General features: G+C 30.5%; 2 protein-coding genes across 2 annotated transcripts; one reads left to right on the top strand and one right to left on the bottom strand.

The window, feature by feature from the left end:
• The first annotated feature begins 432 nt into the window (after positions 1-432).
• LOC111515977 (zinc finger CCCH domain-containing protein 15 homolog) lies at positions 433-11329 on the top strand. Its single transcript, XM_023172169.2, has 5 exons — positions 433-639; positions 930-1128; positions 5479-5717; positions 9091-9582; positions 11001-11329. Exons 1-5 carry the CDS (start codon positions 568-570, stop codon positions 11181-11183), a joined length of 1185 nt encoding a protein of 394 aa, XP_023027937.2. The 5' UTR covers positions 433-567; the 3' UTR covers positions 11184-11329.
• Positions 11330-11367: 38 nt separating this feature from the next.
• LOC111515978 (mitochondrial cardiolipin hydrolase) lies at positions 11368-12292 on the bottom strand. The gene is made up of 2 exons (XM_023172170.2): positions 11657-12292; positions 11368-11609 (listed from the first exon to the last, which is right to left on the bottom strand). Exons 1-2 carry the CDS (start codon positions 12066-12068, stop codon positions 11383-11385), a joined length of 639 nt encoding a protein of 212 aa, XP_023027938.2. The 5' UTR covers positions 12069-12292; the 3' UTR covers positions 11368-11382.
• Positions 12293-12306: the final 14 nt, after the last annotated feature.

The raw sequence follows: 12306 nt of genomic DNA on the forward strand, positions 1-12306 counted from the left end.
AGATTTCATTTAAAATACAATGATATAATATCGATTACTAAAGATTAATAGGTTTTCATTGAATAGAGAAGTTCATTGTCCAGATACGACGACTAACGGAAATATGATAACTAAGACAAAATAGAACAAAAAACCTATTCTGTTTTTAATTCACAAATCTTTGTAGTTTCTCATTCTTGTCGTGAATGAAAATAATTTATTAATTTGTCTCCTGTCTATAATAATTGCACCAGAGAACATCATTATCACAAATTCACTGTTAAATAACTCAAAACATAACAAACTCCCAAAAAAAGTAAATAATGAAGTTTTACAACATTTCTGTAGGAATTCTCCTCTATATTACATTTTTGTGGAAAAATGTAATCAAATATATTTTGATTCTGGTAACATTGCCATTTTAGTGCCAAGCAAACGGCTGACAATTGACAATAAATTTGACATTTGAAATCCAATATATAGGATTTTGTGGATATATATGAAAGATACTTTTTCGGAATTTTTATGTGAGAAAGAGAATTAACGAAATTATTTTAATAGATCAGTTAAATCATATAGTTATCGGAAATGCCGCCTAAAGCTAAACCGGCTGCTCCAAGTAAAAAAACTGAACAAAAAAAGAAGGAAAAGGTTATTGAGGTATGTTCATGCAATATGTAATTTTTATATTAAAACTTCCTAGGGGGACGGTTATATTGAATCGTATCTGAAGCCAAGCAACAATGGTTCTGATCGGATTCTTAAGAAGTTTGTAGATACCTTAATTTATTGATGAGCTTGCATGGGTCCCATGTTGAAAAATTGAAATGGAACACTTGAATATTAGAAAAAAATTCAATTGATTGTTCCAAAGGACTTATCTTTCTTCTAGTGATAATTTAGATATTCAATATGTTTCTTGGTGATCATTAAACCTAATTTTTTTTAAGGACAAAACATTTGGACTAAAAAATAAGAAAGGTGCCAAACAACAAAAATTTATTCAACAAGTGGAAAAGCAAGTGAAGACTGGTGGTTTACATCCTCAAAAAGAAGATACAAAGAAATTAGAGAAAGAAAAGAAGTTGAAGGAACAAAAAGAATTGGCAGCACTCTTCAGGCCTGTTCAAACTCAAAAAATTGAGAAAGGTACATTTTTCTATCTTACCTATGAATTTGGAAACACTGAAACACCTAACCCTTTCCATCAACACTGCTGAGCATATTATTTATGTATAAACACGAGAGTGTAAGTTAGGCCAGTGAAATTATCCGCTGGGACTTTTATCACACTTTTGATTGATAAAATGGTTCATTCTTATTAACAAAATCATTTATAGGGTTGCAATTTATTTCTATATGTCTATATTGAAGATAACATTTCTTCTTGCATTTTGAAAAATTTTCCTATTGAAAATATAGAAAAGTAATACTATTTTTTCGAAAACAAATTGCCCGAAATAATAATAATGATGAAAAAAAACAATTGACATGACATAATAATGAGCATAAATTTCCAGTTGATATTTGTGTTTCTAGTATCATTATTGCATTTTTGAAAAAAAGATTAAAGAGTGATGAATAACATTTTTTCTAAATACTTCTATTTTGTAGGTCATAAACTGCTCGTTGGTATTTTTAAAACCATTTAAGAAAACTTCATGATAGAAAGTTGATTACTCTTCCTCTTGTTATTATTAAAAGTAGTCCTATATTTGTGAGTCAAAGATTGTCTGCTGAAATAATGGTAATCATGACCATAAACATTACGTTCATTATTTTCATGCTTTTTCTACCATTATTGCTCTTGATTCAAATTTCTCAGAGCACAGTGAATAACATCTCCAGTTTTTTTCTTCTACCGGTTCCCTCTACCGGTTTTCTCATATTATGTAGATCTTAAATCTTGAAATAATAATGATAAAAAATCAAAAATTCAATTATCATTTTATTTGCGTTTTTTGTACTCTCTACTCCGTTTCTGAAAACTTTTATGTTGAAAATGGTGAATATCAATCATCTTTTATTCGAAGAGTTGATGACAACTTTCTCACAAGGATGTCATCAAATGTATCGACTGAAAACCCTCTTCTTCTGACGTGATGGAATAGGCCGATATTTCCTGTACATAGTACCTATATCGAGAAAAAACATTGAATTTGATTTCAGAACACAGAAACGCAAAAATAATGACCTTTAGATTTATGATTAATATTATCATTATTTCAGCAAACAATTTGAGCTACAAAATATGGGACAAACTGTACTAAAAAAAAGAGGATCATAAAGTTTTTGAATGAACAACATGAAATACCACAAATGCAAGTGTAACTATAGTTAGATTTTTGTCTTAATTATTTTGACAAGTAGTTCAACAAGTTTTTTCGTTTACCAGGTGACACCCCCTCACGAACGACAACTGTCAGAAGTCGAAACTAGTGCGAGCTAAGGTTTAACGGGGTCTTATCTTTCAAAGCGCGATTCCTGGCACGGAAAATACTAGACAATTAGTATGAATATGAATTAAAAATGATTTCAAAAACACAAAAATTGAACCAGAAACACAAAAAATTATGAACGTAAGCTTAATGGTCATTATTATTATTACATTAGACAACTTGTGGGCTACAAAATATGAGGTAACCTGTAATCGATAAAAGATGATCAGTATCCACAATTTCCATTATGAAATTTTCAGAAAAGGAGTAAAAAATATCCGAAACGCAAATAAAATAATTATTAGTTTTTTTATATCTATTTTTGTTATTTTATCAAGTAGTTTACGACCTACAAAATATAGTACAATCGGTATTCAAGAGAAGGAGATTGTTATTTCATCATATAGATCAGGAACTTTTTCAAAAACTGAATAATAGTATAAGAAACACAAAAATAGTGATCGTTATATTTATGCTTACCTATTTGGGCAAACAATTTTTGACTTACCAAATATGGAACAACCTGTAATCGAAAAAGAGGATCATTCGCCATTTCCGTCGTAAGAGATTTCAGAAACGTAGCAAAAAATACCAAAAACTCAAATATAACGATCCTTAGATTTTTGAGCTTTATTATTAACATTTTTGGGAAAGAAAGTTTTTGGCTTTCTACTACTCCATCTGATACCCAAAAAAAGGGATGAGAGAATCTTCCAAAGAAAGGAAGGAAATAATCAATTTGAAAATAAGTAACTCTATACATGGATGTGTAGATCATGCAAAGAAGTAACTTTCAGACACAAACTGAAAGAAAGTCCTTTCTTTGGAAGATTCTCTCATCCCTTTTTTTGTATCAGATGGAGTAGTAGAAAGCCAAAAACTTTCTTTCCCAAAAATTAATCACTCCTAAAAATATAACCCCTTCTATTCAAATTATTAACATTATTTTAACAAATAGTTTATGACCTGCAAAATATAGTGCAACAAGTCTTTGAAAAAAAGAAATGTTATTCATCATTTTCATGAGAAACTAATTTAAAAAGCAGTAATGGTACTAGAATCACAAAACTAATAAATGTACGTTCGTCTGGATGTTATGCTGTGAAAATAACTTCTAACGAACTGGGACTAACTGCAGCTAAGACTGTCTATTAGTAGAAACTCGACTTGGTCCGATTTTTATTCTGCAGAAAAGGGCATTACAATTTCTCTGTAAAGCCCGGCCGCGAGATTCTTGTAGGCCTCTGTTTGGCACAAATAAAATGTTATCACAGTATGCTCTATTTATTTTAAAAACAGTTTGTTTAGTGCATAAACATAGAACAGATTTTCCCTCAATTGTCTCTTATTGTACCACACGTCAGACCCTAAATTTAAGTCTTCCCATACTCTACTTTAATTAAAAATTCTGTATTGTATAATGATCTCAAGATATATAATCATCTTCCTAACTACCTGAAATGTATAGAAAACTGTACTGACTTTCAAAAATCAACTAAAGGTTTTCTTATTGAGAGGCCCTATTACAGTATGCAAGAATTTTATGACTTTGACTATTGCAATACATTACACTATTTTGTGAGCAATGAAAATCTAAACAGACTACAGAAGGTTCAAAACAGATCCATAAGGGCAATATTAAGTTGTAATGAACGCATATCTGTGGAATACGTGTTGGAAACATTGTCTCTTGTCTGCTAAACAAAGGATAACACTGAATATGCTAATATTTATATTTAAAATTAAACAAAAAATGTTGCCATATTATCTGAGTGATCAGTTAACCTACACAAGTATTTTTCATACACACTCCACTAGAAATAGAATAGGAAATGTTTATATCAACAGAGAACATATAGGTTGTGACTTGTTGTATAGTTCTGGTCTGATTGCATTTAATAATTTGCCAAGTCATATAAAAAACTGTGATTCATTAAATTCATTCAAAAGAAAATGTAGTGAATATATTTCAAGTAATAGTCATCAATAATTCGTCTTGTTTTCTAGTTTCTTGTTTTTACAATGTGACTTGTCTTTATTTTTATATATTTTTTGTTTTGTATTTCATAAGTGACTGACTGTACTATGAAGAGCATTATTTGCTAATAAAGAGTAATAATAATAATAATACTTTTTCTATTTGAACATTACAGCATATTTATTATTCTTATTAAGATTTTTGGTCATAATTATCATCATTTCGGCAGGCAATTTATGACCTTCAAAATATGAGACACCCTGAAGTCGATAGAAAATAATTATTATTCAAATTGGCATACAAAAAATTTTCAGTAGAGCAATAAAAAATATCAAACGTGCACAAAATATTTTGATTTTTTTTTATCACTATTCCGGAATGAAATGCATGACCTACAAAATGTGGGTTATCTTATTTTGGAAAAAATAATATTACTTTCCTTCATTCTCGGTGGAAGAGTTTTCCAAAATGCAAGAAATGCTAGAAACATAAAAATATCATCTTCAATATAGATGTATAGAAATAAATTGCAACCCTATAATCTGATTTGTTTATAAGAATTACACATTCTGTGTGTTTGATTAGTTAAAAGTGTGAATAAAATCATCGACGGGACCGTTTCCATCCGTAACGGTGTTTCTGTTTTCACATCGTTCATAAAATATAACTTCCCTGAAAAAAATATATCAAAAACTATTGGCATTCAACTGAACTAATGGAAAGGAAATATTGTGAATATTCATTAGAATTCAGGAAGTAAAGAAAGAAAATTTGACATGTTTGGTATTAGATTCTTAGAATCATTATAGCACTTTCGATTTCTCATTCTGTAATGTTGTTCATACATGGTTATATACTATCAAAATTATAGTTTATTCAAAATATATTTTAAATGCATTATAAAAGAATCTTACTGGATAAATTAAAAAATCATATTGAACAATCATATAGCAAGCAAAGTAAGAAGCATATTCTTGAAAATAAATAAAAAAATTCAAATAACTTTGGACCACAGAGAGATATATCAGATAAACGTCAAAATCTTATTTTTCATTATTCTTTATAGAACATACATCATTTCAGGAGCTGACCCAAAATCAGTTGTTTGTGCTTTCTTTAAGCAGGGACAATGTGGCAAAGGTGATAAGTGTAAATTTTCCCATGACTTGGCAGTTGAAAGAAAAGCTGAAAAGAGGTCCATGTATGTTGACATGCGAGATGATGGAGATGGAGATACTATGGAAAATTGGGATGAAGCTAAACTTAAAGAGGTTATCGAAAAGAAACAAGGGAAATCGGCAGTGATGCCTACAACAGACATAGTGAGTAGTTATTGACAATTGGATGAAAATATTTTTCACAGTTTCAATAATTTTTTGTAACTTATTTTTAATAGTCCTACTTTCTACACAGGGAATTATGAACTTCAACTTTTTACAATAATATGGTTTGTAAAGGCGATAGAGAGTTCTCGGACTTCTTGTGACCTTCAAAAAAAAAGGGAATTTCCTAACACTATCAGTCAAAAATTTTACCCTTCCGGTCACTGTGCACAGAGATACTTCAATAAGTGTAGTACTGAAACTGAAGAACACTATCAAAATTACTTATTTCTACTATAATATTTGCAAAAAATGTCTCGTTTACATAGATCGAGCCGGTGTATTTCATTACTCGATACAGTACTGCGCCAACATGGTCACCGCTTCATTAGTGTGAAGTTAGCCACACTGTTCCATCCACAGTTTTAGACATGCTGGTTGTCAAAGTTGTAAAGGAGAATAAATCTTAAGAAGTGTTACCACATTTTCCATAAATCTATGGCTAATGATGAACAGGACAACTTCATACAAAACTCTATTAACATGAAGTGAGATTTTTTTAATAAAATATATAGCAGTAAATATTGAGAAACACATCAAAAAATTATTTCTAGGCATTCATTCACAGATGATCTGATAGGGCCAACAATGCTTTTCAAATTCGCAGAATTTGATTATTGAAATAATTTGTGAAACGCATGTAGTTTGATACAAATTTTTCCACTAGGGAAAATAAAAATTTGTGTTTTGCAATTTTTGACGAGTACATATGCAAAATTTTGTGAACGTCTTCCTGATGAGCTGTAGTTACAGGGTGAATCATCAAATTTTCGTGACCTACCATACTGACTTTGATACTAGTAATTTGGAATAATAAAAAACTCGTATTTTCCAAATTACGATGAGTACCCCCGAAATTTTTTGGAAGAATTCACAATAGGCTATATGGCAGGGTCGAATATCAAATTTTCGTGACATGCCATACTAACTTTGAAACGAATTTTTACACTTGGAAAATTGAAAATTCGTCAAATTAAGAGAGAACATATTTTCCAGGTAAAAGGCTAGATCTCCATGTAAGTGAAAATTTATTTCAATAATCTTTTCGTTTATCACATTGTGTTGTTTTCCTGTGAATGATATCTATTTCAATTCCATAAAGAATTCCATGTTCATGTGGAAGTTGTTGTTTCGAGAGGGATGTTTTTAACACACTTTTATTACCTTCATTTGTATGTATGTATGTATGTTTGTAACTCTCAACCTCGGAATCTGCATTTGACAGAATTATCGACATTATTGCTTGATCTAATCGCGGGCAGATGGCGCTTTACGTAACTTCCTTGATATATAGACATTATTGCTTGATCAATTCGCGGGCAGATGGCACTGTACGTAACTTCCTTGATATATTGACATTATTGCTTGATCTATTCGCGGGCAGATGGCGCTGTACGTAACCTCCTTGATATATCGACATTATTGCTTGATCTATTCGCGGGCAGATGGCGCTGTACGTAACCTCCTTGATATAATTCAAACTCACTTTATATGTATCCAAAAGATACATGTAAAGAATGAAAGTTTGTATCTAAAAGAAACTGTTGGGCACAATCTACACATCTTTGTTGAACTTGAGTGCTTTATTCCTAAATTTGAAAGTTTGTAGACAATGTTTCTTGGAGCATTTCATTAGTTGGGACTTACATTGTCTAATGTAGATTATAGATGAACCATGGTTTTTATTTGATAAGTCACCCTATAACACTATAGTCTTTAAAAAGACTCACAAAATTTCACGGGAGTACTTATAGTTATTTGGAAAATATTAATTTTATTATTTTCCCAAGTGTGAAGATTCGTATCAAAGTCGATAAAGTAGTTGTCAGGCTAATTTCATATAACCCTGGAAATACAGGCTATCAAGAAGACTATCACAAAAAAAGTACTTGTCATAATTTGGAAAATATTAATTGTTTTCAATTTCTGGTGTACAAAAATGTTAGAGATGCGCCAAATACTATTTGATTTAACTGTTACCAAACTGTTTATCCGGCAGAATTATTCGGTTTAAATTTTGATTTGAGGTTCAAAAATAAATAAATTTGTGGTGTACAAAAATGTTAGAGATGCGCCAAATACTATTTGATTTAACTGTTACCAAACTGTTTATCCGGCAGAATTATTCGGTTTAAATATTGATTTGAGGTTCAAAAATAAATGTTGATATCAGTTTTAAAAAGAAATTTGGTTTAATCAAAGTTTAAAAATAAATTTTGATTTGAAGTTTAATTGCTTTATTTTATCAGCTTTTTTCAACACATTCTTCATAGGATTTGTTTGACTTATAATATAAAAAATCTTAAATAAAACAAATATTCGGCGCATCAGTAAAAAATATGTATGTAACTCGGTACGAAATGTCACGTTTATTTGATGAATCACCCTGCAACTTCTACAAAATTTCTCAGGAATATTCCTCATCGTTTTGCAAACATGAATTTTTTATTTTCTGAAGTATGAAAATTCATTCTGAACTTGCTACGTCATGTTATTCAAATTTGAAGATTCACCCTATAACTACAGCTTATCAAGAGGATTTCAATCAAACTTCACGAGACATCATAGTTTGGAAAATACGAATTTCTCATTTTCTCGAGTATAAAAAGTCGTATTCGACGCCACCTTGATTCACCCTGTTAGCAAAATCATCCTGAATCCCCCCACAAAATCAAACTGGATTACTCTTCATAATTCAATATAGGTTCAAAATTTTTCAGTAAACACATTCCGTATTCCGTCATTATTTCATTTGTGAGTAAATGCCTAGATTTTGTTGATATGTTTATCGCAATTTGTGCTGCTATATATTTTACGAAAAAGTGTTCCTGTCAATTGATTTTGTTGTGAATTGTTTTCTAATCATCATTTTGGTCAAAACAAATAACCAGTTGCCTACATACGGTCACTCATTTGAAGTTGTGTTTGTTGTTTATGATGGTCATTCGTGAATTATTATGTTACATATTAAAATACAAATACTTTTTATCCCTTCATCTCGATCAGTCTGTATCGATAAATACATGGCAGAATGAGCGGTTTGAGGATGCAATAAACTCTTTTGGACGATGCGGTGCCCTGGTCACAAGAAAGTTCTCGTTCAAATTGACTTTGCCCGTCTGAACAGAATCTCCTTCTCAATGAAATAGACCGTAACAGCAACCAATGTGTTATTAATCCATTCTAATTATCAAATAGACAGACGTAAATATTAGTGAAAAAGATAGTTTTAAAAATATCAATCTTGGTTTCTTAAGGTATTCCTGTTAAGTTCGAATCAAGCAGTTAACAAAATCGTTTTTTTTGCTTCTAGATCTGCAAGCACTTCTTAGAAGCTGTTGAAAAATCTAAATATGGATGGTTTTGGCAATGTCCTGCTGGCGAAAACTGCATATATCGCCACGCCTTACCACCAGGTTTTGTTCTCAAAAAAGATAAAAAAAAACTTGAAGACAAGGAAAATGAAATCACCTTGGATGATCTAATTGAGAAAGAAAGAGCAGCTCTAGGTCCTAAGCAAACTAAAGTTACCCTAGAAACGTTTTTGGCATGGAAAAAGAGAAAGATTCAGGAGAAAAAAGATCAGGCCAAAAAAGATGAAGATAAGAAACGTACAGATTACAAAGCTGGAAGACAAGTTGGATTGTCCGGAAGGGAAATGTTTAGTTTTAACCCAGAACTGGCGAATGATAATGATATGGAGGAAGGAGATGAGCTCTTTGACTCAACAACATATGCCCCAGAAGAAGATTCTAATGTTTACAAAGAGATCAATTTGGACATATTAGAGCAGGATATACAAGAGGTTAGTGCTGGACATTATTGTTGAGATATAATTCAGTTGGCCAACATTTATTATTTTATAGTGAAGAATAATCTCTGGATTGTTTCAGCAAAACCATTTGGAGTTTTTATTTTGATTCAAAGTCAAAGTTTCAGAGAAAAAAGTTCTCAATATCTCAGGAAGATTCAAAAATATACCAAAAAGCGTAATCACCTTTTTCGTTTATCATAATGTTATTTACAAAATATGAGTTTTGAATTAAAAAAAAAATTGAATCATAAAATTCATGTGTTACATGAAAAGTGAAATATTTCAGTAATTATTGTAGCTATCATAAGAAAGTTATTAGCATTATTGTTCAAAAAAGTTCTGAAGCTTCACTTGTATGAAGTTCTCCATTAATTTTTTTTATATTTCTCAAGTTGTGGAAGGTGAAAAAAACTCAAGAAAAAGATTGATAAAATACTGCTTTTTCTCCTCAGAAAAAGACTTTCGTTTTATAAAAAGAAAACTATTAAATATGCTATAGAATGGCATGAATTTTTTTGTCTTTTGTGAAAGTCTCTGTTTTCGAAAAATTTGGCCAACATTGCCTAAATATTTTATAATGTAATTTTTTCGACCTCACCATTGATGTAAAACACTAGAGCTGTTTTTTGTATGGTTTCTCCAGGAACTGTTTTCATAATTTTTTGTTTAAAAAATTTTATTGACCTGCTCTTCTCAATATAACAGGGTGGCTCATTGCCATATAGTCTCCAAATTTGCATTGATGATAATTGTTCATTTTTCATTGCCCAATAATATATTGAAATAAAATTAACTATGACAGTTGCTCTCAAGCAATCCTCTAATCCAGAAGAATAGATGAAAACCTGTTGTAACGTTAAAATACAATGTATCTACTATAAATTGAGAACCAGATTTCTTTGAAAACGGTGCCTTCAGCAAAAATAGAGCCAATCTTTTTTGAAGAAAATTTCATGATTGACAAAAGAAATTTATACCATTTCATCATATATTTGACACATTTCAGGTAATATATAATCCATGCTCATTATCCATATTATTAATATAAATGTGATCAATTTGAAAATGGCGACTTCTAAAAATAACATTAAAACTTTTTTGTAGAGAATTTCATAATAAATTATTAAGGTAGACATTTCAATTTCAATATAAGGTATATTCCATATAATTTGAATGTCCAATAGTCCAAAAGGTCTGGATTAGAAACCTAAAGAAGTTTGAATTGTATATTTACAGTATCCATGAGTTGTAGAAAACTGAAAAGTTTTTCCTATATCGGAACTCCATTCACAAGTAGGAATTTAATGAAACTGTGGCATAGTTTGAAAAATTGTATAGGTTATTCATGAGGATACCAAACCAAAATATCATTTTGCCAATGATGTGGTAAATATCTCCTAATTTTTCAGGTTGACGGAACTGGTACAGTTGCAACAGAAGATCGGTTTAAAACTAGTGAGGCCGAGTCACAAGAGGCAACTTCAAGTGGATCTGCCTCGGCAACAGCAGTCCCCATTAACGAGAACCTTTTCCTTGAAGATGACTTAGATGGTCTAGACGATGAACTAAATGATTTGGAGCTAGAGGAATAACATCAGGGTTAGCTAAAAATTAGCCCGATCGGATTTTTTAGAACTCAATAATAGGCTTTACAACTATTGAAAAAGTGAAAAGTGTAAATAGACCTTCCAACTTTGGTCATTTGTTTTTTTATTATAAATAAAATATTTAAGTCCAACTTATTTTAATAACCATATTTTCCTAATAGAAAAAATATAATATTCAATTAATTTATTCTTTGAATGAACTCCACAATTCTTCAAACTCTTCACTATATCTCTGAATTATATTCAAATTGTTTGTTAATATAACTACATCAAAATTAGAAACTAATCCTTGGCTGGTTAAATTAAGGCTACCAAAAAACATTTTGGCAAGTTCCTCTTCTTCCTTATCAATTAAACAAAATTTATGATGCATCATACCGTTTATGGAGGGCTGCACTTTGTAGCAAATGCCTGAAAAAATAAAATGAGTTCAGTATTTCAAATGACTTGATACATACCATTTTCTTTGAGTTTCTCAAAATTGTCTCGAACAGGTTTTACCTGAAGCATTACTTGGTCAGTTATTACTCTGACATTAATACCTCTTTTATGAGCTTGAATCAATTCATAATTTAGATGTTTAAGGGTCAACATATAAGCGCAAAGGCAAATGCTAACTTTGGCACTGGATAAGAAGTTTTGCAAAGTTTTCTGGTATGTGAAGGAGCAATTTTCTCCACATTCTTTTTTATCTATTAAATGTTGTTTACAACCGAAATTTTTCGAATCTATGAAGATCATTTGATGGTAGAAATTATCTTCATTTTTTGATTTCAAAGAAACATCAAATTTTTTCCTGAGAATATAGGTCAGAAAAAACGGTAACGAAGAAAACGTGAAGAATAAAACTGACTGTAGAAATTTATTCATTGATATTTCCAAGAGAATTCATTAACACCATATATCCTAACCAAAAATAAATCTAACCTAAACACTACTGACTAGTAGTGATGTGCTAGTTCAAATAAAAAATAATCGATAATTCGATTATCATAATAATTCGAAATATCGAATCGATTATCATTCTTTTTTTAATTATATGGTCGTTGCGTCATTCAGATGCATTTGACCATAGTTTGAGTTAATTTTGACATCATTTTATTTGCAT

Source organism: Leptinotarsa decemlineata, unplaced genomic scaffold, assembly GCF_025532065.1.
Source record: "Leptinotarsa decemlineata unplaced genomic scaffold, Ldec_3_MD MMD2_tig00000251_RagTag_RagTag, whole genome shotgun sequence".
Classification (NCBI taxonomy): Eukaryota; Metazoa; Arthropoda; class Insecta; order Coleoptera; family Chrysomelidae; genus Leptinotarsa; species Leptinotarsa decemlineata.